This window comes from Scyliorhinus torazame, chromosome 11, assembly GCF_047496885.1.
Source record: "Scyliorhinus torazame isolate Kashiwa2021f chromosome 11, sScyTor2.1, whole genome shotgun sequence".
NCBI lineage: Eukaryota > Metazoa > Chordata > Chondrichthyes > Carcharhiniformes > Scyliorhinidae > Scyliorhinus > Scyliorhinus torazame.
In genome coordinates this window covers 186,103,248-186,128,073 of record NC_092717.1, presented here as the reverse complement: position 1 = coordinate 186,128,073, position 24,826 = coordinate 186,103,248, and the positions used below count along the sequence as shown (strand labels likewise).

The following is a 24,826-nucleotide window of genomic DNA, read 5'->3' as shown; positions in this document are numbered from 1 at the left end:
GACTCGATGGGCCAAATGGCCTCCTTCTGCACTGTAAATTCTATGATGTACATAAGCCATACAATGGATGGAAGTGAATTGGTCCTTTTACCCATTGCATACTACATGTAGAGGAGATGACACTGAAACACACACCAGAAGGGAAATCGCTTTGCTTTTCTCCAGCATGTAACTAAAACCTTGCATGTACAGAATCCTCAAGAGTTGAAATAGAAGCTCTTTTATTGATTAAGTGAAGAGCATTAACCTTCCCTGCTGCACTCAGACATGAAAAAGCTTTTAACCCAATTATTGGCTCGGCCTCCATGCTATTCCTGTCCACGATTATTGAAGGCACAGAAAACCTCGAGGCAAAAGACCACTTCTCTCACTGGGAGACATTTTATTTCCATAGAATCTTACAACACATACAGAAACCCCCCCCCCCCCCCCCACATATTTATATAATAGCACTCTTGACCTCGGAACTTCCAAAAGTGCTTTACAGCCAATGAAGTACTTTCTGAAGTGTAGCAAATGCTAGTCAATTTGCAGAGAACAAGCTCCCACAAACAGAAACATGGTCGCGACCAGAAAGCTGGTTTTGGTGATGCTGATTAGAGCTATCTGCATGTGTGGACAGTAAATATCAACAGAGGCTGGTTGGGCCAAATACCCTTACTTGTGTTGGCTTTGCTGCTGATAGTCTTAAATTATCAAAGGAAGGGATGGTGAGAAACAGACAGAAAAGCAGAGAGGAGAGGGATGCAAAAAGCGATGATGAGGAATGGAGAAATGAAGCATTTCCACATTCACAAGCGCTTAATGTCAGCTTCAAAATCAGCACAGCTTGGGGCAGAGTTCCCTCTACACTCCTACATGAAACATCCACAAAGGTTAGATACAGATTGATCCTCCAAATACATTGCCCATCAAAATCTCCGAGAACAGATGCAGCACCAGTTGGATTTGTTCCAGAAACATTCTCCAATCAAGTTGCCTCGACCCCAATCAAAAAAAGAAACAAAACTGCATTTATACAGCACTTTAATGCTGAAAAACATTTCAAGAAACACAATCAGAAAATGTGTCTTTCTCGATTGCAGTGAGAAGTCTCTCACCATATTCACAGACACACTGCCAGTTACTTCTAAATCAGAGAGTGAGCATTAGAGATCACACTGAGACCATCACAAACTAATTTCACCTGGGACATGCAGACATGGCACTGAAGGGAGACATTAGGAACAATGTACCTCTCAAGACGCTGTCCAGGAACAGATGGTGGAGAGGGTTCCAGAAGTGTGTGATGCACGATCAATGACCACTAAAGCGAGGTTGTAGTCCAACTGAAGGCTTTAATAAGCTAGATGTTTCCCCCAGCAAGTCAGGTACAGAATGAAGGCTGCTGGGGCGGCACAGGCTCTTATACCCCGCCTAGCAGGGCAGAGCTACCATACCGCTTGACCAATAGGAAGCATGCAATTTCTACCAATGGTGTTCAAGCATTACAAGGTACCGTAATACCTCTACTACCACAGTGTTCTCCCATGGGGAACCAGCAGCTCAGTACACAAAACTTCGCTGACATCTCATTTTACTTCCTGGAGGTATTTGGGTACACCGGCATACTTGTACGTGCAGTTTTGGTCACAGGGAAGGGAAAAGGTGGAAGACTGGGGAAATGCAGAGCAGAAAGTAATTTTGGGCTTAAAGGAGATGCCCAAAAAACAAAGATCAATTCTTTGGACAATCCTGGTAGTTGGAACATCGGATATAGTAATTCAGATGCAGGCGTGTATTGATGAGTTGCGAAACTGTTTATAATTAGGGGTGGTCCATTACTCTCGTCCCATCCTGTGATCTAATGGGAAAGACAGCAGCATCCAAATCAGTTGATAGTCTGCCTGAGTAGCCCTGCTGAGCCACTAAGATCTTAGCAGTCTAATGCCAGGCCAATGTTGAGTTCACTGATCTTGAACAAGGTAGGAAAAGTAGGCCTCAGCAATTGGCCTCAAGAGTTAAAGAAAAAGATACAACAGCCAGGATTCTCATTCCACTAACATCTGAAGGGGGAAGCACATGCTCGTGTACGCGCTTGTATGTGTATAAACGCTGTTGCAACTTAGCAGTGATCCTCAATCAATGTTAAATAGCCTTCCAGCTCTCGCTTGTGTGTTTGCACATACGAACATCCAAATTAGGAGTAGGCCATTTGGAAACTCGAGCCTGCTTCACAACTCAATAAAATCATGGCTGATCTGATTGTAACCTCAACCCCACATTTCTGCATTTTCTTGTTAATCAGGGATCTCTCTACTTCAGCCTTAAAGATATTCAAAGCCTCTGCCTCAACCACCTTTTGAAGAATGTCTCAGCCATGAGAGAAAAATATATTTCCTCACCCAGTTTTTAAATGGACGACCCTTTACTTTTAAACAGTGGCCCCGAGTTGCAAGAGGAAACATCCTCTCCACATCCACCCTGTCAAGACCCCTCAGGATTTTGCATGTTTCAATCAAGTCTTGCCTGTCCAGCCTTTCCTCATAACATATGTGACGACTGGAAGATTAAAGTCTTAAGTGTTGGGAAATTTAAGGATTAAAAGGTTGACTGTAATGGTCTTTTTTTTTTAATTAATTCTGTTTTGCAGGGATTTTGCGGCCAGAAGGTGAAATTGACAAAGGAATGTGTTTTTCAGTCCAGGCTAATGGGCTGTGGTTTGTCTGGGAAAGTCCCTGGGGTGTTAATGTGCTTTGCAGTCTCCAGAGATAATATGTGTTTCAGTTTGGGGAGATTAAGTCATTGCTGGGTGGAGCCAAGGAATGCGGGGAGACATTTTGAAACGCTTTAGAGGAGCAGTTTGTGGAGAAATACTGAAGAGAGGAGTTGAATTATTTTATAATTTTCAATTAAGGATCAATTTGGCGTGGCCAATCTACCTACCCTGTACTACTGTGGGTTGTGGGGGTGGGAAACGCAGACACGGGAGCGGACAGTGACCTGGGGTCTGGATCGAATCCGGGTCCTTGGCACTGTGAGGCAACAGTGCTAACGACTGCACCGCCAGAGTTGAATTCTGATCTGTCTGACACCGAGTCCACAATTCTCACCCAGTAAGACAGATTGAGAGCTGTAGGTTTCTTTTCTTGTTGTTTAATGGGAAATTGAGCAGTATTTACGTGTAATTGTAAGCTGCTCTTTCCAAGTACAAGTTAAAAAGTTTAATATTGTATTCATAACAACGTTTGGTTTTAAAAATTGCATCGCCCTATTTCCTCATGCAATCACTTCTGAAGCGAATCATTCTTTCCGCACAGAGACAAATAAACCAAAATAGTGGGATTTCAGTCCAGTGTCCTAGCCACTGGTGGGGTCTGGTCTGGGATCATAATATATAACCTGACCATCCCAGCTTTTAGTCCAGTAAACCTTCTCTGAACTGCTTCCCATGCATTTCATCCTTCCTTAACTAAGGAGCCCAATACTGTACATAGTACTCAGTGCTCTGTCCAACAGAAGCATAATCTCCCTACTCTTGTATTCAATTCCTCGTCCAATTAATGATAACATTCTATGTGCCTTCCTAATTACTTGCTGTACCTGCATACCGCACTTTTGTGATTCATGCACTAGGACACCCAGATCTTTTGGCATCTCAGGCTCTGCAATTTCTCACCATTTGGAGAATATTCCAAATTTTATTCATCCTGCCAAAATGGACAATTTCCCACATTATAGTTCAATTGCCAAATCTTTTGCCCACTCACTTAACCTATCTGTACCCTTTTGTAGCCTTCTTACAACTCATTTTGTACCTTTGTGTTGTCAGTAAATTTAGCAACCATATTAATTGGTCCCTTCATCCGCTGGAGTTTAGAAGAGTAAAAGGCGACTTGATTGAAATATACAAGATCTTGAGGGGTCTTGACAAGGTGGATGTGGAGAGGGTGTTTCTTCTTGCAGGAGACTCTAGAACTAGGGTCTCTCAGAGGGCCGGGAATCTTGGAAACTCTCTTCCGGTAAAGGTGTTGGAAGCAGAGTCTTTTTAAGGTAGAGTGGCTAGATTGTTGGTAAGCAAGGAGTTGATAGGTTATTGGGGATTAGGCAGGATGTAGATTTGAGGTCAGCCATCTCCCTTCCAGTTCTTAATGTACAGCTATTTCTGGGATGTCACTTGGATCCTTTATAGGTGAAGACTGATGCAAAATACCTGTTTAATTCATCTGCCAGCTTATTTTGCATTAACTCCCCAGACTCACTTTCTACAGGACCAATGCTCACTCTTCTTTAAATATCTAGAAGAACTCTTAATATATACCTTTCTCTCATGCTCTAATTTCTCCCTCCTTATTCTTTGTTGTTTTTTATATTGTGATCCTCTGATCTGCTACTCATCTGTGAAATTATATGTTTTTTTCTTTAAATTTGATACCATCTTTGACTTTATTTAACCAGATATTGGATCCTCCCTTTGGAATTTTTCTTTTTCATTGGAACGGATCTATTCTGTGCATTCCAAAATATCCCCTTAAATATCTGCCACTGTATCTCTGTTGAGATATCCCTTTACCTAAATTGCCAAATCACTTTCACTAGCTCTGCTTTCATGTTCTCATAATTGCCCTTATTTAAGTTTAACACACTAGTTTTAGACCAACTCTTTCTCAAATTGAATGTGAAACGTAATCATATTATGATCACTATTACCTAGGGGTGTCTTCACTTATGAGGTAATTAATTAACCCTTATGAGGTAATTAATTCTATCCCATTGCGCAATATCAAGTAGAGTATATCCTGCTCCCTGGTTTGCTCCAGAACGTGCTAAGAAATTATCTCCCAAAAACATTATGAATTAGTCTTTTATGCTACCTTTGCCCAGTTGATTGTTCCAGTCTGTGAAGATTACATGTAATGTCCTTGTCAGATGGCCTGATTTATATTATAAGAACATTTGTCGCTAAAGCTATAAACGATTTATTAACTGTGGGTCAACTATATACAAAACAGCAGATGAATAATAGTATGATCATGTTTAAGCAACCTCTCTCTTCCAGCTATCCAGTCAGTCTGAGGTCACTTGACGCTAACATTCACTTATAGAGTAATGACACTCTTAGTGGTCAGTTAGTGAATTACAACACAACCATGATATCACCACAGATAACAATTACATGGTTGAGGTACTGGAGGGAAAGTAATGCAGTAACACTGTGGCCCTGCAAGGGTCAATGGTTTAAGCAGATGAGAGATGGAAAAGAGAACTGACCAACAAAAACCCTTGCAGGGTTTATTTCACTGATTTGAGAACATAGAACATACAGTGCAGAAGGAGGCCAATCGGCCCATCGAGTCTGCACCAACCCACTTAAACCCTCACTTCCAACCTATCCCCGTAACCCAATAACCCCTCCTAACCTTTTTGGTCACTAAGGGCAACTTATCATGGCCAGTCCACCTAACCTGCTCGTCTTTGGACTGTGGGAGGAAACCGGAGCACCACATTATATTCACAGCCTCTTCCTCAGAGTGAGGCCTGATGAAGCAGGCCTACTGAAGGCATTCAGTTGAAGTCATTTCCACCATAGGTCAACAGGCCTGTGACCGGTGAGGCCTAGTCTGCATTCTTCATTTCCTGGAAACACTTCCCTTCATGACTTCCAGACAGAAGACCACTCGGCCCATCCGAGCTCATTCATCCAGCAAGAGCCTTCTTTCTCCTATCACTGCGCTCAACTGGGAGCTCAGCATTTTAGCCTCCCAATGTATTTCTTGGTAGAGAATTGCCAAGTCCATTTAACATTAAATTCATTGCCCTTCCCTTCACCACATCACTAAATACTCCATGTATTCTTCCTTGGGTTATTGCAAGACATTATTTTAAATGACAATTTCATAGTTAACTCATCAGTCTAGTTAGAAATAAATTGCAAAGCAAATATGTGCTGACTGTGTCAATTAACAACAAACACGCAGGACATTGCCTCAAAGCCATCCTAAGTAAGTAGTTTGATCATTGTTCTGAGGTCCTATCTGATCATCCTACTCAGTTTAATGGATTGTGTATCTTTTGGGAATAAATACTTTTGTTGGCTGAACCTGATCCATATCAATAAAACAAAGGCAAAAAACTAAAATCCCTTCCAGGCCAAATAGACAAAAATTCCAAAATGTAACATTCTTTTGATGTCCCACAATTTACAGGTGTGATTCTCAGTAAAAAAAATCAGACTAACTGAATCAAAACCTCATCCAAGGGGTTAGTGCTGCTAAATCATAGAAACCTAAAGATTGATGGAGGAACGACAATTTCTAAAGCATCCATACATTTTTCAGATACACACAATGCATCTTCTGAAGCAGCTAGAATCCTGGACCGGCCATGTTAATAAAAATTAACAGCTATGGGTCAAGAAATAGAGGAGATAAGATTAGATAATCAAAAGTTCACCCTGACCATAGGATCAGCAAATACACTATTGTTATGACTGCCATTTGGCAGCACAGTAGTACTGTGGTTAGCACAATTGCTTCACAGCTCCAGGGAGCCAGATTCGATTCCCGGCTTGGGTCACTGTCTGTGTGGAGTCTGCTCGTTCTCCCAGTGTTAGTGTGGGTTTCCTCCAGGTGCTCCGGTTTCCTCCCAAAGTCCAAAGATGTGCAGGTTAGGTGGATTGGCTATGCTAAATTGCCCTTAGTATCCAAAAATGGTTAGGTGGGGTTACGGGGATAGGGTGGCGGCGTAGGGATAGGGTGAAGGTATGGACTTGGGTAGAGGTATGGACTTGGGTAGGGTGCTCTTTTCAAGGGCCAATGCAGACTCAATGGGCCGAATGGCCTCCTTCTGCATTGTAAATTCTATGATTCAAATATTGCTCACTGCAAGGCCCTGGGTTTGATTCCCGATCTATTAGCCAATTCCTGAGTCAGCAGCTATCAAGCAAGGCAGTGGCTGGAGTGTGACACATGATCTCAGCAGCTCCCAGCAAGTGGATGACAGAGAAAAAGATCAGCCAGGATTCCTTTTCCTACTTCCTATCCAGTGACTGATGCTGGAAATTACTGATTGTTGAATATTCCAGCAGATAAATGGAGCATTCAGCTTACCAAGACAGTTGTCATGTTTTTATCCCACTCTCCTGTTCACTCCTGTATACTTTAAATAACACTGTGGCAGAGGGAGCCAATTGAGATCACAAGGGAGACAAATAATTTGTAGGAAAAATTTGGACCAGATGCAGTTTGCATTGGGTGTTTAGGAGACAGCTCAGAGTTGAGGAACAGAGGAGCCTACAGATACATAGATGACAGTGTCAACAGTAAATTACTGAACTGGTGGAGGCAAATACGATTGTTTCAGTCTACCCCTTGTAGAAAAAGGAAGAGTATGTAAGGATGAGAAAACAAGGTTCAGTAGGGTCGCTTGAGGGTTACAAGGTAGCAAGGAATGAGCTGAAAAAAGGGCTTAGGAGAGCTAGGAGGGGGCATGAGAAGTCCTTGGCGGGTCGGATAAAGGAAAACCCCAAGGCTTTTTACTCTTATGTGAGAAATAAAAGAATGACCAGGGTGAGGGTAGGGCCGGTCAAGGACAGTAGTGGGAACTTGTGCATGGAGTCAGAAGAATTGGAGGCGTTGAATGAATACTTTTCTTCAGTGTTCACAAAGGAGAGGGGCCATGTTTTTGAGGATGAGTGTGTGATTCAGGCGGGTAGGCTGGAGGAAGTAAATGTTCTGAGGAAGGATGTATTAGCAATTTTGAAAAACCCGAGGGTCGACAAGTCGCCTGGGCCAGATGGGATATACCCAAGGATTCTTTGGGAGGCAAGGGATGAGATTGCAGAGCCTTTGGCTTTGATCTTTGGGTCCTCGCTGTCCACGGGGATAGTGCCAGAGGACTGGAGAGTGACGAATGTGGTTCCTCTGTTCAAGAAAGGGAATAGGAATGACCCTGGTAATTATAGGCTAGTTAGTCTTACTTCGGTGGTCGGGAAGATAATGAAAAAGGTCCTGAAGGATAGGATTTATGACCATTTGGAAAGATGCAGCATAATCCGGGATAGTCAACACAGATTCGTGAAGGGTAGGTCTTGCCTCACAAATTTGATTGAATTCTTTGAGGAGGAAACTAAGTGTGTAGATGAAGGTAGAGCAGTTGATGTCGTATACATGGATTTTAGTAAGGCGTTTGATAAGGTGCCCCATGGTCGGCTCATGCAGAAAGTAAGGAGGCATGGCATAGAGGGAAATTTGGCCGATTGGATCAGTAATTGGCTATCACATAGAAGACAGAGGGTGGTGGTGGATGGAACATTTTCAGACTGGAGACCAGTTACCAGCGGTGCACCACAGGGATCAGTGCTGGGTCCTCTGCTATTTGTGATTTTTATCAATGACTTGGAGGAGGTGGCTGAAGGGTGGATCAGTAAATTTGCTGATGACACCAAGATGGTGGAGTAGTGGATGAGGTGGAGGGTTGTTGTCGGCTGCAAAGAGACATTGATAGGATGCAGAGCTGGGCCGAAAAATGGCAGATGGAGTTTAACCCTGATAAGTGCGAGGTGATTCATTTTGGTAGAAAAAATTTGAATGCGGATTACAGGGTCAACGGCAGGGTTCTGAGGAATGTGGAGGAACAGAGATCTTGGGGTCCATGTCCACAGATCTCTGAAAGTTGCCACTCAAGTGGATAGAGCTGTGAAGAAGGCTTATAGTGTGTTAGCGTTTATTAACAGGGGGCTTGAGTTTAAGAGCCGAGGGGTTATGCTGCAACTATACATGACCCTGGTGAGACCACATTTGGAGTAATGTGTGCACTTCTGGTCACCTCATTATAGGAGGGATGTGGAAGCATTGGAAAGGGTGCAAAGGAGATTTACCCAGGATGCTGCCTGGTTTGCAGGATAGGTCTTATGTGGAAAGGTTGAGGGAGCTAGGGCTTTTCTCTTTGGAGCAGAGGAGGATGAGAGGCGCCTTAATAGAGGTTTATAAGATATTGAGGGGGATAGATAGAGTGGACATTCAGAGACTATTTCCTCGGGTGGATGTAGCTGTTACAAGGGGGCATAACTATAAGATTCAGGGTGGGAGATATAGGAGGGATGTCCGAGGTAGGTTCTTTACTCAGAGAGTGGTTAGAGTGTGGAATGGACTGCCTGCTGTGCTAGTGGGGTCGGACACTTTCATGCGGTTATTGGATAGGTATATGGAGCACACCAGAATGACAGGGAGTGGGATAGCTTGATCTTGGTTTCGGACAATGCTCGGCACACCATCGAGGGCCGAAGGGCTTGTTGTGTGCTGTTCTATGTTCTTGTTTGACTGTAGGAACTGAGAGTTCACTCATGACTTGATGCCTGATAGAACAGAAGTGGAGGAGCTGGGTTTTATGACCAAATTGACTCTACACCAAGGTTGACATTGCCATGGGTCAACAAAGAGCTAAGAACAAGTGCCAAGCATGTGATCTTTGAGTAGTCCAGTGGTGGTGAGAAGATTATGTTCTGAAGAACAATCTGGCAGATTTCTGCCAAGCCACAGATTACCAGGTTTATTGAATTTTATTTTCATACTGCCATGGCAGGATTTGAGTTCACAATCTCTATGGGAAAGCGCCATAACCACGAGCCCACCATAGCCCTCATCTATTGGAAGGCAGTGACCGTTATTGCAGCACTGACAATTAGTGCAGCACCCTTGGCGTCCTGTATCTTACTGAAGTGGACATTGTCTTCCACTTCTCCTCACCAGTATATATTAAATGACCATCCAGACTACTTATTCCATAATTATCTGGTGAAATGGAGTCTGCTTTCAGCCCCTCATTCCCTCCAACTCCCCTGGCAGGGTCAAGAATGACAGTGAACATTGTGGCTCTCTCTTTCCTTGACCATCTTCATGCAATACCCCATCCTGCATTTTTTGCTTCACCCAGGAAAAATATTGCTTTTGGAACCGGACAGGGAGTGTATATATTGTGATTCACAAGATATTGCCTTCTTGTGGGAAATGCTAGATTGACTAGAGGGTCTTATTCTGCCAGCCATTATTTGCGTTCTTCAAACTGCCCCTCTTCATGGTTCATTTCCTCCATCATGTAGTTCGGCTCCCTCCTGCCTATGTAGTCAGGATATCTCCTGAAATTATTAATCTTCTCATTTCTTTACACTGCAATTGTCTCCAACTAGGGCCTGTTCTGTGCTGTATTTTTCTATGTTCTATGTTCTATGTTCTATTTCATCTGAATTCCAATTGAAATTCTCTGTGTTTCAGATCCACCCATGATTACAGATATTTCAGAGACATTCAGAATTCCTTGAACCATTGCGCACACTGCTTACTGCATCTTGGGATGCACACGCAGTACCATGCACCATTAGAACAAACAAAGAACAGCACAGGAATAGCCCTTCGGCCCTCCAGGCCTGTGCCGACCATGCTGCCAGTCTAAACTAAAATCTTCTACACTTCTGGGGTCCGTATCCCTCTATTCATATCCTATTCATGTATTTGTCAAAATGCCCCTTAAACGTCACTATCATCCCTGCTTCCACCACCTCCTCCGGTTGCGAGTTCCAGGCACCCACTACCCTCTGTGTAAAAAAACTTGCCTCGTACATCTCCTCTAAACCTTGCCCCTCGCACCTTAAACCTATGCCCCCTAGTAACTGACCCCTCTACCTTGGGGAAAAGGCTCTGACCATCCACTCTACGCCCGTCATAATTAATGTTTTAGATCTCTATCAGGTCGCCCCTCAACTTCCGTCGTTCCAGTGAGAACAAACAGAGTTTATTCAACCTCTCCTCATACCTAATGCCCTCCATACCAGGCAACATCCTGGTAAATCTCTTCTGCACCCTCCTCTAAAGCCTCCACATCCTTCTGGTAGTGTGGCAACCAGGATTGAACACAATACTCCAAGTGTGGCCTAACTAAGGTTCTATACAGCTGCAACACGACTTGCCAATTATTATTCACAATGCCCCGGCCAATGAAGGCAAGCATGCCGTATGCCTACTTGACTACCTTCTCCACCCATGTTGCCCCTTTCAGTGACCGGTGGACCTGTACACCTAGATCTCTCTGTCAATACTCTTGAGGGTTCTACCATTCACTGTATATTCCCTACCTGTATTAGACCTTCCAAAATGCATTACCTCACATTTGACCGGATCAAACTCCATCTGCCATCTCTCTGCGCAAGTCTCCAAATGATCTGGATCCTGCTGTTACACGCACATTGTCAACTGCTCTCTCCAGCAGCACTAACTCACTATCTTAATGAGGACCTGTTCCACAGTTTCATTCCATCCTACATCTCATCCAGTGTTTTAACAAATATATTTTAATCTTCCTTTCAGGGAGTGAAAGAATGCAAGTTTCATGGATACCAACACACCTCTGGATCCTTCTTCCCCTTCCCAGCTTCCCTCTGACCATGTCTTCTTTGAAACTTTACCCTTCTAGAGTATTCACACTCTCTACCACCCTCCCAGGCAATACATTCCAGACAGTCACTCCACTCTGCGTAAAAAAAGCTTTTCCTTACATCCCCCCTAAACCTGTCCCTTACCTGGAACTTATATCCTCATGACTGACCCTTAAACTAAGGGGAACAGCTGCTCCCTACCCATGCCCCTCAATCTTGTACACCTCAATAAGGTCACCCGAGTCTTCTCTGCTCCAACAAAAACAACCCAAGCCTATCAAACCTCTCTTCATAAATGTTCCACCCTAGGCAACATTGTGGTGAAGCTCCTCTGCACCCCCGCCAGTGCAATCACATCCTTCCTATAATGTGGTGATCAAAACAGCACACATTACTCCAGCTGTGGCCTCACAAAAGTTCTAAACAACTCCAACATGACCTCCTTGATTTTGTAATCCATGCCTCTATTGATAAAGCCATATACCTTTGTCACAAGCCAATTAACCTGCCCTTCAACCTTCACGTAGCTATGTACAAACGCACCAAGGTCCCTTTATTCCTCAGAACTTCCTCGTGTCCTACCGTTCACTGAATACTTCCTTGTCAAATTACTCCTTCTAAAGTGTATCACCTCACACTTTTAGGGTTAAATTCCATCTGCCACTCATCTGCCCATTTGACCATCCCGTCTATATCTTCCTGTAACCCAATACACTCAACCCAATACACTGTTAACCACCCGGCCAATCTTTGTGTCATCTCAAACTTACTGATACTACCCCCATATAGTCATTTATATAAATGACAAACAATAGGGGGCACAGCACGGATCCCTGTGGTACGCTACTGGACTCTGGCTTCCAGTCACTAAAGCTGCTTTCTGTCATCACCCTCGGTGCCTACAATTAAGCCCATTTTGAATCCACCTTATGAAATTATCATTGAATTTACAGTGCAGAAGGAGGCCATTCGGCCCATCGAGTCTGCACCGGCTCTTGGAAAGAGCACCCTACCCAAACTCAACACCTCCACCCAACACTAAAGGCAATTTTGGACACTAAGGGCAATTTATCATTGCCAATCCACCTAACCTGCACATCTTTGGACTGTGGGAGGAAACCGGAGCACCCGGAGGAAACCCACGCAGGCACGGGGAGGATGTGCAGACTCCGCACAGACAGTGACCCAAGCCGGAATCGAACCTGGGACCCTAGAGCTGTGAAGCAATTGTGCTATCCACAATGCTACCGTGCTGCCCTGTATCCCACATGCATTTACCTCTATATAAATCTCCCATGTGGGACCTTGTCAAAGGTTTTGCTGAAATCCACATAAACTACATCACCTGCACTACCCTCATCTACACACCTGGTCGCCTGCTCAAAAAATGCAATTATATTTGTTTGACATGACCTCCCTCTGACAAAGCTATGCTGACTATTCTAGATCAAACCTTGCCTCTCCAAGGCAAGTGGAGATGGATTCTCTCCTTCAGAATTATCTCTAGCAGCTTCCCTACCATTGACATGAGACTCACTGGTCTGTAGCTCCCTTGCTCATCTTTACAACCCTTCTTAGATAGTGGAACCACATTAGATGTTCTCCAGTCCTCTGGCACCTCCCCTGTAGTCAGAAAGAAATTAAAAATTTAGGTCAGAGCCCCTGCAAACTCCTCCCTCACCTTCCACAGCAGCATGGGACACAGTGGGCAGCACGGTAGCATTGTGGATAGCACAATTGCTTCACAGCTCCAGGGTCCCAGGTTCGATTCCGGCTTGGGTCACTGTCTGTGCGGAGTCTGCACATCCTCCCCGTGTGTGCGTGGGTTTCCTCCGGGTGCTCCGGTTTCCTCCCACAGTCCAAAGATGTGCTGGTTAGGTGGATTGGTCATGACAAATTGTCCTTAGTGTCCAAAATTGTCCTTAGTGTTGGGTGGGGTTACTGGGTTATGGGGATAGGGTGGAGGTGTTGACCTTGGGTAGGTGCTCTTTCCAAGAGCCGGTGCAGACTCGATGGGCCGAATGGCCTCCTTCTGCACTGTAAATTCTATGATAATCTATGATAATTCATCCGGACCAGGAAATTTGTCCACTTTTAAGCTTGCCAACATCTCCAATATCTTGTCACTCCCTATGTCAATTTTCTCAAGAACCTCACAATCACTCTCCCGAGTTCCCTATCTACCTCCTCATTCTCGCAGGTGAAGACAGATACAAAGTATTTATTCAACACTCTACCAATGTCCTCTCGCTCCAACCACAGATTTTCCCCTTGGTCCCTACTCTTTCCCTGGTTATCCTCTGCCCATCGATATACTTATAGAATATCTTGTGAGTTTATCTGCTTTACCAGCCAGACTCTCTCATATCCCCTCTTTTCTCTCCTAATTGCTTTCTTAAGCTCCATCCTGCACTTTCTGTGCTCCACGATATCCTCTGCTGAGTTGCTCCCCTTGTACCTGCTCAAAGCCTCTTTTCTTTCTCATCGTATCCTGAATACCTCCGGTGATCTATCCTTCTCTGGGATTGTTACTCCTTCCTATCACCCATGAGGGAACATGTTAGGTCTATACTTTCCCCATTTCCTTTTTGAACGCCTCCCACTGCTCTTCTGTAGATTTCCCCACAAGTAGCTGTTCCCAGTCTACCTGTAGCCACTTAAAATGGCTGATTGCCGATTAGAATGGTCAAACCCCGATCTAAAATGGCGAACGAAAGAGGCTGATGGGAAAATCAGCCAACAGGACTCAAACGGACAGCTGCAGGCAAAAGAGTGTATTCGGCTCTGGGGCAGTCGGCCCAGACCGATACCTGCAGCCATCTGCATACTAAGCAGCCATCCCCGGGAACAATTGCTACACATTAGCAACATAAAGCCGATCCAGACTTTTTGGCGCCAGCAGTGGCCGTGACAAAGGAAGGAGAACGACCACCCCCCCGATCAAGGAATCGCCCCATTATTGGAGCATATCGAACCAAGTGATTGGGACCAAGTCCAATCACTTGGAACCAGGTACGAGGTCCGCCCCGAGAGGCGGGAAGCCCCTGGGAACTATAAAAATAGGGGCCAAGTTCAGATCGACCCTTCTCTTCCTGCTCGCAACCTTCGAGACCCTTCGATAAAGAACAAGTAAGTCTTACTCCAGCGATCGCTACCAGATAGGTGCTCCAGACTATCGACTCATACCAGCCTTTTTGAATCCCGTGGGCCAGACCTAATTCGATAGACCATTCGTTTCCCTGACCTGGTGGGCCATCACCAAAGTTAAGTATTGGCCTTTAGTGGTAGGTAGTAGTCTAGAAGTAGGATTATTGTATAAGTATTTATTGCTGTATATAATAAATGATCGTTGATTTAACTTTTACTAAGCGGTGTGCTGCATTATTAATCATTACTTAGACTTGAACCACGTGGTGGTATCAGAAAGATACCTGGCGACTCGTGAGCAAAGGTGACAGAATTAGAGCTAATAAAACTAAGGCTAATAAGAGCAACATACCTTAGCCGCATCCAGCCTTATTTTACTCAAATCTGCACTCTCCCAAACCAAAACATTTTTTTGAAACTTGTCTATTTCTTTGTCCATAACAAGCTTAAATTGTTCAACGTTGTAACCTTCCCACCATCCTAAATATAAGATTGTTCACTGATGATTGCACAGTACAATTCACAAGTCCTCAGATTCTGAAAGCAATCATGACCATATGTAGTGTGTGACCAAAGAGTCATGATAAGTTGCTGCAGTTGATTTTGCATATGATGTACACTGCTGCCCCTGTGCATTGATGGTGGAGGGAGTGAATGTTGAAGTTTGGATGGAGCGCCAAATCAATTGGGCTGCTGTGTCCTGGATTATGTCAAACCTGAGTGTTGTTGAAGCTGCACACATCCAGGCAAGTGAAGAGTATTCCTTCACACTCCTGACTTGTGCCTTGTAGATAGTGCACAGGCTTTAGGGAGTCAGAGTGAGTTACTCACTGCAGAATTCCTGGACTCTGACCTGCTCTTGGAGCCACAGTATTTGTGGCTGGCCCAGTTAAGTTTCTAATTGGTGGTAAGCCCCCAGGATGTTGATCATGGGGATTCAGCAGTGGTAGTGCTGTTGAATATCAAGGGACGATGGTTAGACTCTTCTCTTGTTGTAGATGGTCAAATGTGGTGCACAAATGTTACTTGCCATTTACCAGCTCAAGCCTGAATGTTGCTGGAACTCCCTCCCTAACAGCACTATGGTGTCCCCATACCATGTAGACCACAATGCTTCAAGAAAGTGTCTTTCCACCACTTCTCGCAAGGGGAATTAGGGATGGACATCAAATGCTGGCCTTGCCAGCAATGCTCAAATCCCATGAACGAGTAATAAAGAATCATGGTCTTTGTCCTTCCGATTTCTAGACTCCTCTGACCTCCCTATTGCCAAGGACAGTTCATGGCTCCAGCCATCAATATTCCCTCCTGGTTGCCTGCCAGACGATCCAGTCAGCCAAGGGTTGCAAAGGAGATATAAACTGTTAAGAGATCACATTATTTTATTTGACAGGACTTCCACATCACAACCTTGTTACATTTGCTGGCAGTTTTCACTTCTTTTTCCATCCCCCACCACCCCTCATCACCCCTCATCCTTCACCCCCACCTCCCAAACATCTTCCTTTTAAATATCAGGCTAATATATCAGTGAGCTAGTGGTGAATCTATGGAACAGTCTCCCTCCAGGAACAGGGGAAGCAGATAAATAGTGAGTTCTCTGAGACATAGCAGGTGCCAAGGGAAGATCAGATGACTTTGAACCTCGGTCTCAAAATTCTCCACCACTGGAACCTTTGTTGCATCATGTCTGGATCTGTTGAAGACTAGCTGATAGAGATTGATTGCTATGATTAATAACTCCATTATTGTTGCGTTGTGCACTGACCAAAAGGCAAACTTGATGGACCCTTGTCTTTTTGCTGTGTGGTGACTAGGGTTTAAGTAGCCATGCAGGTGAGCTGGAGATATAGACAGACATTGTGGGGGAAAAACAATGCACAAATTGGAGTTTAAAGAGATGGTTCTATGAGGGGAATTTAAAAGATTTTTTTCCACCCAAAGGTTGGTCAAGATCTGGAACTCACCGCCTGATGGGGTGGTAGGAGCAGAAACCCTCATCACATTTAAAAAGCACTTGAAATGTCATAACCTACAGGTCCATGGAACAAGGGCTGGAAAGTGTGATTAGACCAAATACCTCTTTTTAAAGCTGGCACAACCCCCAATGGGCTGTGTGGCCTCTTTCTGGGCCATGAATTTCTATACATTTTAGGAGAACAACTGGGAAAATGTTGTTTGTTGTTCTAATAAAAGGACAATTAAACTGTTTGGGATTCTTTAGTACCGTTGGTGCCTGCTGAATGTTCTAATAGTGTCACGGGATGTTCCTTAATGTTTTATTTGAAAGCTGGCATATCTGACAGTGTAGCACTCCCTTGAGTCTGCTGGAATTAGATTATATCCAGTGTGAACATCAAACTCACATCCTTGGACTCAAAGGCAAATGAGCCAAGTTGACATTTCACTCAGTTGGGTGTTTTATTTTGCTAAACTTTGCAGCACATTTTGCTTTCCCAATGGTTCAAGACATGTCAGTGGCGCACCCCTGCCACGGATTTCTTGATGGCATGGAATGGATTCAATGGGAAATCCCACTGACTGTTACAAGACAAGATCCTGCTTCCACCCAATGCTGGGCCACCTCCTGCTGCCAGGAATCTCACCCAACGTGTATTCACATAGCGTCTTTCATGACAACAAGTTATTTTACAGCCAACGAAGACCTTGTCAAATGCATGGTCATTGTTGCAAAGTAGGAAAGATGTCGGCCAATTAGTGCACAGCAGCATTCAATAAACGGCATTTAAAAAAAACCAGATTATCCGATTTGGTGGTGAAGGACGAGATAAAAATGTTGGTCAGGACACCAAAGAAAATTCCCTGCCCTCCTGCGACAGAGGAGTTTATGTTTGCCTGAGGGGCGAGATGGAGACTGGGTTTCCCACTTCATCCAAAAGGATGGCACCTCCAACAGTGCAGCACTCCCTCAGCACTGTACGAACGTGTCAAATCTGGGGGTTGGAACTGGGCAGTACAGTAGCACAAGTGGCTAGCATTGTGGCTTCACAGCACCAGGGTCCCAGGTTCGATTCCCCACTGGGTCACTACCTGTGCGAAGTCTGCACAGTCTCCCCGTGGCTTCTCCGGTTTCATACCACAGAAGACGTGCAGGTTAGGTGGATTGGCCATGATAAATTGCTCTTAGTGACCAAAAAGGTTAGGAGGGATTATTGGGTTACGGGGATAGGGTGGAAGTGAGGGCTTAAATGGGTCGGTGCAGACTCGATGGGCCAAATGGCCTCCTTCTGCACTGTATGTTCTATGGAACTCACAACCTTGCTGGCCCAGAATGAAGCACTGCAAAGAGGACGCACTGAAAGACAAAATCACTCTCGGTTGGGAAGCTGTTCAGTCACTCAAAAGGCAATTGGATGTGTATCAATTAACAGCCCCGTGGCTTGGAAATAAATTGTCTTCCACCTCACTCTTGTACCGTTTATTTCTCAATCCTGTCAGCGGTGGCACAGGCGACATTGCATTTTATTTCAGGTCCGAGGACCGTAATTCGGCCTCAACCTCCAATGGAAAACACATTTGTGCTTCAAAGGCGGCATCCTTGAAGCTTATCAAGCGATATTATGTAACCCGATACCACCCACCTGCCGTGATTTTTAAATCGGCACCCAACAGCGCTGGGTCAACACAAGCAAAGATTTCATTTTAATTATTATTTTTTAATAGGGGTTTGGGAGGTGGTGAGGCCCTGCGTCCTGCAGCAACATATCTGCCAATGGTGCTTTCAGATTTCGGAGAACCAGGACATTCTCCCGAATTGCCCCTCCCCGGTATGACACCCCCACTTCAAAACAATATTCTACATCAAGATTGGGGGGGGGGGGGGGTGCATCATTAAGACTGTTAAAACGGTAAATCCTTTGCAAAAGGTAAAATATAAATGAATAGATTAAATCCTCGCCCCGCGACTCACCTGGGCTTCTTTGCTTAGGTTGGAACTCCTGGTGTAGACTCGCTGCATCTTTTGCTGCATCCCCAGGCATTCTCGAGCTGGATCTCAGGAAGAATGCTGTGGATTCATTTAGGCAAAGCAGCCAGCGTGTGTTGTTTGGTATCCCTCCCTACACCTGATCCTCACCAATGCTGCCGAATTGGGGGGCGGGGGGGTGAGTGGATGGATTGGTTCCGCCGAAGGGGGGGGGGGAAGAGAGCGAACGTGTGTGCTGGCTGCTTACTGCGTGTGTGTTTGTGTGCGTGCTTGCAAACTGAGAGTGCGCTGCACCAGCATCCCTTCTGACAGTGCACTCTACTGTACTTAGCTGTGTCATGCTAGATGATGTCAGCAGGATTCATGAGAAAATCAGGGTGTGTACCAGGCACTGCAGAGCGAGGGAGAAGAGAGCGAGCAGAGGAACAGCGAGGGCTCTCGTTTCTAATCAATTAGGAGAGACAAATAGGGAGAGCTCTCGCCTCTCATCAATGCTGCAGAATATAAAGCCACTTTTTTTCCAGCACCTGTGTCCCATTGCTTCACCCAGTCCCCTCCATTCTTCCATTTGGAGACAAACCATGTTTCGCTCTGATTTCTACAAGCCCATTGCAGTCTTTGTTGGATGTCAATGCTTCAGCCTTCATTAAATATTCATTTAGATTCAAGCAGTGTCTTTTTTTAATATAGCAGCAGGGGTGTCGCCAGCAATAATCACCAAGGCACAAAGACCATCAGTGAGACAGCTGGGTGGGTGGGTGGGGGAGGAGAGATTGGATAGCTTGATGGTGATTGGGGGGTGGGGGAGAGGCTTTCTCGTTTTAATGTTAAAACATATATAATTAATCCGTTTGGTTAATAACCGGAGGAGATGATTTAATAGGAAAAGAAGCTGCGAACGTCGAAAATCTGCATTATTTTGAAATGCTGGAAATACACAGCAAGTGTGCCAGCTGTTAGAAAGAGACAAAAGCTGCATTCGTGCCAGTCTCCCACTTAAATTAATTTGCCTTTTCAGAGTCTGTACATTCTTAGCACATTTTTTAAATTAGAAAGCCATAGGGCAGTATTTCTAGAATGGCGAGACATGTAGACTGTAAACAAAGGACAAAGCTTTATCTTAGGTAAAAGGGGTTTTACTTTTCACATGTGAACAGGAGACAATGGATTATTTCTGTTCCATTCAAACATGAATTACTCAACATTATCAACAACAATAACTTGCATTTAGATACTGCCTTTAACACAGTGCTTTACAGGAGCATCGTCAAACAATATTTGCCATCAATCAAAGCAGGGAGGTTCTCTCCAGCTTTCTGGGGCCAGTTTAGCTCAGTTGGCTAGACAGCTGGTTTGTGATGCAGCACCGGTTCGATTCTGGTAACTGCTTAGATTATTCATGAAGGCTCCGCCTCTCAGCCTTGCTCCTCCCCTGAGGTGTGGGGATCGTTAGGTTAAACCACCACCAGTCAGCTCTTCCCCCTCAAAGGGGAAAGCAGCCTATGATCATCTGGGACAATGCCAACTATTTTTACTGGCTAAAACCTGTCCCTCAATCATTGCCACTTAAACAGATTGTCTGCTCTTTTATCTCAGGGATGTTTGTGAGATCTCGCTGGAGGTGAAGTGATGTGTTCCTAAGTTATAATAGTGTCTTCACTTCAAAAATGACATCATAGGTGGCATAGAAAAACCCCATTCTGCTGTTGTGAAGGAAGTTCTAGGATTTTGATCAGGGACGATGAAGGAACAGCGATATAGTTCAAAACTAGGATGGTGTGTGACTTGGAGAGGAACGTGCAGATGGTGGTGTTCCCAGACATCTGCTGTGATTGTCCTTCTAGCTGGTAGAGCTTGCAGGTTTGTACAGTACTGTTGAGAGACCCTTGGTAAGTTGCTGCAATGGATCTTGCAGATAGTGTACCCTGCTGCCGCTGTGCATTTGTAATGGAGGGAGTGAATGTTTAAGGTGGTGGATGAGGCTTTTATGTTATCACAGGATGCGGGTGTCGCTGGCTAGGACCAGCATTTATTGCACATCCCTAATTGCCCTTAAGGAGATGGTGGTGAGCCAATCTCTTGAGCCACTGCAGTCCACATGGTGTAGGTACACCCACAGTGCTGTTAGGGAGGGAGTTCCAGGTTTTTGACCCAGCAACCGTGAAGAAACAGCGATATATTTACAAGTCAGGATGGTGAGTGACTTGGAGGGGAACCTCCAGGTGTTGGCGTTCCCATGTAACTGCTGTCCTTGTCCTTCTAAATGGTCGTGGGTTTGGAAGTTGCTGTCGAAGGAGCCTCAGCAACTTGCTGCAGTGCATCTTGTAGACTGTACACAGTGGTGAAGGGTGGTAAAGAATGGTAGATATGATGCCAATCGAGCAGAGGTGGGCTTACATGTTTGGGGGCCCCATGCTCTCCTACATTGTGGGGGGCCCACGTCACACCTGCCCCAGTGACGTGGCAGCCCACCCCAATGACATCAATATCCTCCTGTCCTGCCCACCCACAGCTCACACATGCAAGGCACAGAAACCCAAAATCACTGCTTGACAGACTGCTGTAGTAGTCTTTAACTTATGACAACAACAAGCCTGTACTAAGTGAAATCCAAGCCTACCTGTTGTCAGCATGACGGTAGAGATGGTCAATATTGAGATCTCTGCATCTTGAGGTGAGGAAACATGAACTGGCTGATGAACACCAGGATGGAAAAATCAACCAATGAAAAGACGGCAGCACAGCACAGACCAGGACAGGACAGAATGAACCAAAAAAAGCCCAGTGTTGGAGCAAATACACAAATGAAATGGAATGTCCAGTCTGAGTTTAATGTCAGTGGCTTTGCTGGCAACAGTCTGGCGGGATTCCGTTCTTTAATTGTCCAGAGAGTAAGAGACTTTCCAAAGGCCAGCAAAGAGCAATGGGGAATGGCGATTACTCACTGGTTATAACTGTCTTCACGTGACCAACCGCCATTATATCAGACCAGCTCATGCTCTCTCCTGAAGAATAGAATTTAGACTGAAGAACATTATAGAGAGACAGATTTTTTAGATTTTCTTGCTTCATCAGTTGTTTGTAATCCATGGCAACTTAGATGGTTTTTCTTCTGCATTTTTCTTCACAAAATCATCTATCACATCATCATAGGTAAAATGTTGAACGATGCATTGTAATCATTAATATTGCTGAACTTGTCAAATGTTTCTGACTCGTCATATTGCGCAGGTAGTTTTTCGCACTTTTCACCACAAAGAAAGAATGTTCACTGGAAGCTTTTGTGACGGGTATTGTAAAAAAGATCTTCAGAATGGTTTCCACGTTTGGTTGCCTGCAAACCATCACCTACAAGTCTGTACAAATCAGCTGACAATCTCAAAGCACAGAGCTCATCATTATCAATTAAATGAATGAAATTGTCTCATTTCATCTTCAAAAAGATTTGTGTCTATTTTGTCCCAGTAGAATTCAATTAACCTCTTACTGCAGCAGCTCTTAGCATTCTCATCCAAACTTTTGTCAAAATGCATGCAAAATAATTCAACCGTCTTCTTCAGAGATACTCTGCAATTGCACCATTATTGTGTCACAAATAACTTAGACAGTCTCAATGATGATCTTCTCTTTCTCTTTTAAAGTGATTTCATTGTCTCTAGTTTAATCAACAATAACTTCCTGTGTCTTGTATGCTTCTCATCATCAGTGGGAGCAGTATTCTTTGTTAATGTTAGTGCCTCTGCTTCCATTGAGGTTATAGTCCTTTTGAACATCCATGATAAAACCTCTAACTGAGGCTAACAATTGTGAAGCATTCATGGAATCATAGAATCACTACAGTGCAGGAGGAAGCCATTCGGCCCATCAAGTCTGCACTGAACTTCTGAAAGAGCACCCTACCTAGGCCCATGCCCCCACCCTATCCCCATAACCCAGTAACCCCACCTAACCCTTTGGACACTGAGGGGCAATTTAGCATGGACAATCCACCTAACCTGCACATCTTTGGTATGTGGCAGGAAACCGGAGCACCTGGAGGAAACCCATGCAGACACGGGGAGAAAATGCAAACTCCTCACAGACAGTGACCCAAGGCTGGAATGGAACCCGGGTCCCTGGCGCTGTGAGGCAGCAGTGCTAACCACCGTACCATCATGCCTATATTGTTGATACAATAAAATTGCATCAACATTTTGCAGAAATTTGCTGTAAGCATTAATTCTTTGAAGTAAACACTTCCACAAAACAGTAAAAACAGCAATTTCATGCTTTCCAAAATTCTCTGCTCAGGATCTTTGGCATCTGCTTTCATAAATGATTTCTCTGAATTTGATGTGGCTATGTCTGATAAGCATTCCTTTGTATTAACAATGTTTACTCTCAAAGCCAGAACACCAACTGCACAAGCGGACCTTCTAATGCCACAAATTATTTTGACCAGCAAATGTGCCTGCTACGACTTCCGGGTGCGACTATGCAGAGCTAGGTCGTATGTTCGGTAGCTCCCGCTTGGAACTGACCTTTGGGCTCTTTACAGGGCCCCCAACGGAATTTGTTTGACATTTCCCGGTGTGGGAAGAAGACTGCAACATTCCCTCGACAGTGTCCCCCAGGAATGGTATGTCTCTTGGTTACCAGACCCGGCAGAAACAGTAAAACATTTGGCTGTAGCTGCAGGGGAGAGAGGGGCCTCTTCCAGCATGCAGGCGGGGGAAGGGCAAGCTTAAAGGCTGCAAGCTTAAAGGCTGCAAGCTGACTTGAGGGCCTTTATTAAAGGTGAATTCTAGCAGCAGAGGGAACAACTGTGAAAAGATCTACCAAGGCCATTGAAGAAGCGGGGCCGAGGCTTCTGGTGGCGGCCATGGAGGAGTAGGTCGCGCATTTGGCAGCTCCTGCCTGGAACGGACTCTCAGACCTTTTTCAGGAGTTTCCACAGACTTTTTGGGGCAGATTGGTGAAGCAAACACTGCCAAAAGGATTCCCTCTCGAGACTTCCGGTTGCGGCTCTGCGGAGCTAAGTCACACATTCGGCGGCTCCCGCAAAAACGGACTTTTGGGCTCTTTTCAGGGCCCTCAAGGGCACTTTTCCGACGTTTCCCGGTGTGGGAAGGAGTTAATAATAGCTCCCCATCAGTATATGGCTTTAACTAGGAGCAGGGCAACAAAAAAGGTGGTGGTGGACCCGAAGAAGGGAGGGAAGAAGGACAAAATGGCGGCGGGCGGAGACCAGACAGCGTGGAGGCAGTGGGCGGAGGAGCAACAGGAGGGTATCCAGCGCTGCCTCAGAGAGAATAAAATGGACCTGCTAGAGCTGATGAAGGCTTTTATTGATAAGCTGCTGGAGACACAGACGGCCCAGGGGGTGGCGATCCGAGAGGCTCGACAAAAGATCTCTGACAATGAGGATGAGATCTTAGGCCAGGCGGTAAAGGTGGAGGCGCATGAGGCGCTCCACAAGAAAGGGCAGGAGCAGTTCGAGGAGATGGAGAGTCGGTCGAGGCGGTAGAATCTGCGGATTCTGGGCCTCCCGGAGGGGCTGGAGGGGCCGGACGTGGGGGCCTGTGGTCACCATGTTGAACTCTCTGATGGGAGCGGGGTCCTTCCAGGGGCCCCTGGAGCTGGAAGGGGCCAATAGAGTGTTGGCGAGGAGGCTCAAGGCTAACGAGCCTCCGCGGGCGGTGCTAGTGCGGTTCCATCGGTTCGTCGATCGGGAGTGTGTGCTCAGGTGGGCCAAGAAGGAGAGGAGCAGCAGGTGGGAGAACGCGGAGGTTCGGATATACCAGGATTGGAGTGCAGAGGTGGCGAAGAGGAGGGCCGGGTACAATCGAGCGAAGGCGGTGCTGCACAGGAAGGGGGTGAAGATTGGCATGTTGCAGCCGGCGCGACTGTGGGTTACCTACAAGGACCGGCACCATTATTTTGAGTCTCCGGAGGAGGCGTGGGCCTTTGTTCAGGGCGAGAAGTTGGACACAGACTGAGGGTCGGGATGGGCGATTGGGGACTGCGATGGATATGTTATGCCTATTTCTTGTTCGGCGGGTGGGGGGGTGCCTTTGCATTGTTTGGGTTTCTTTTTCTCTGTGATTTTCTCTTTCGGGTTGGGGAGGGTGGATGGGGCGGGTTGGGCACTGTTTTGGTTGGTGGCGGGGCCTGATAGGTGGAGAGCGCGGGCTTTTTTCCAGCGCCGAAGGCTGGGGGGGGGCGGTGCCGGGGCGGGCAAGCGAGGATTGTTTCCCGCGCTTAGAACGGAGGGGGGAGGGGGAGAGGAGGGTGTGCCACACAATGGGAGGAGTCGAAGGGGAGGCGGGAGTGGCCGGGGTCAGCAG

The 24,826-nt window shown here is 45.6% G+C and overlaps 1 protein-coding gene across 2 annotated transcripts in view; it reads right to left on the bottom strand.

Moving 5' to 3' along the window:
- LOC140385713 (uncharacterized) overlaps window positions 1–18,672 on the bottom strand; it is a 127,688-nt gene extending 109,016 nt beyond the window's left edge. For both annotated transcript variants that reach the window (XM_072468158.1, XM_072468159.1), the window contains exon 1: window positions 18,486–18,672. In XM_072468158.1, the coding sequence (XP_072324259.1) occupies window positions 18,486–18,555 (70 nt within the window). In that variant the 5' untranslated portion in view covers window positions 18,556–18,672. The remainder of the gene's footprint in view (window positions 1–18,485) is intronic.
- Between the last annotated feature and the right edge of the window lie 6,154 nt (window positions 18,673–24,826).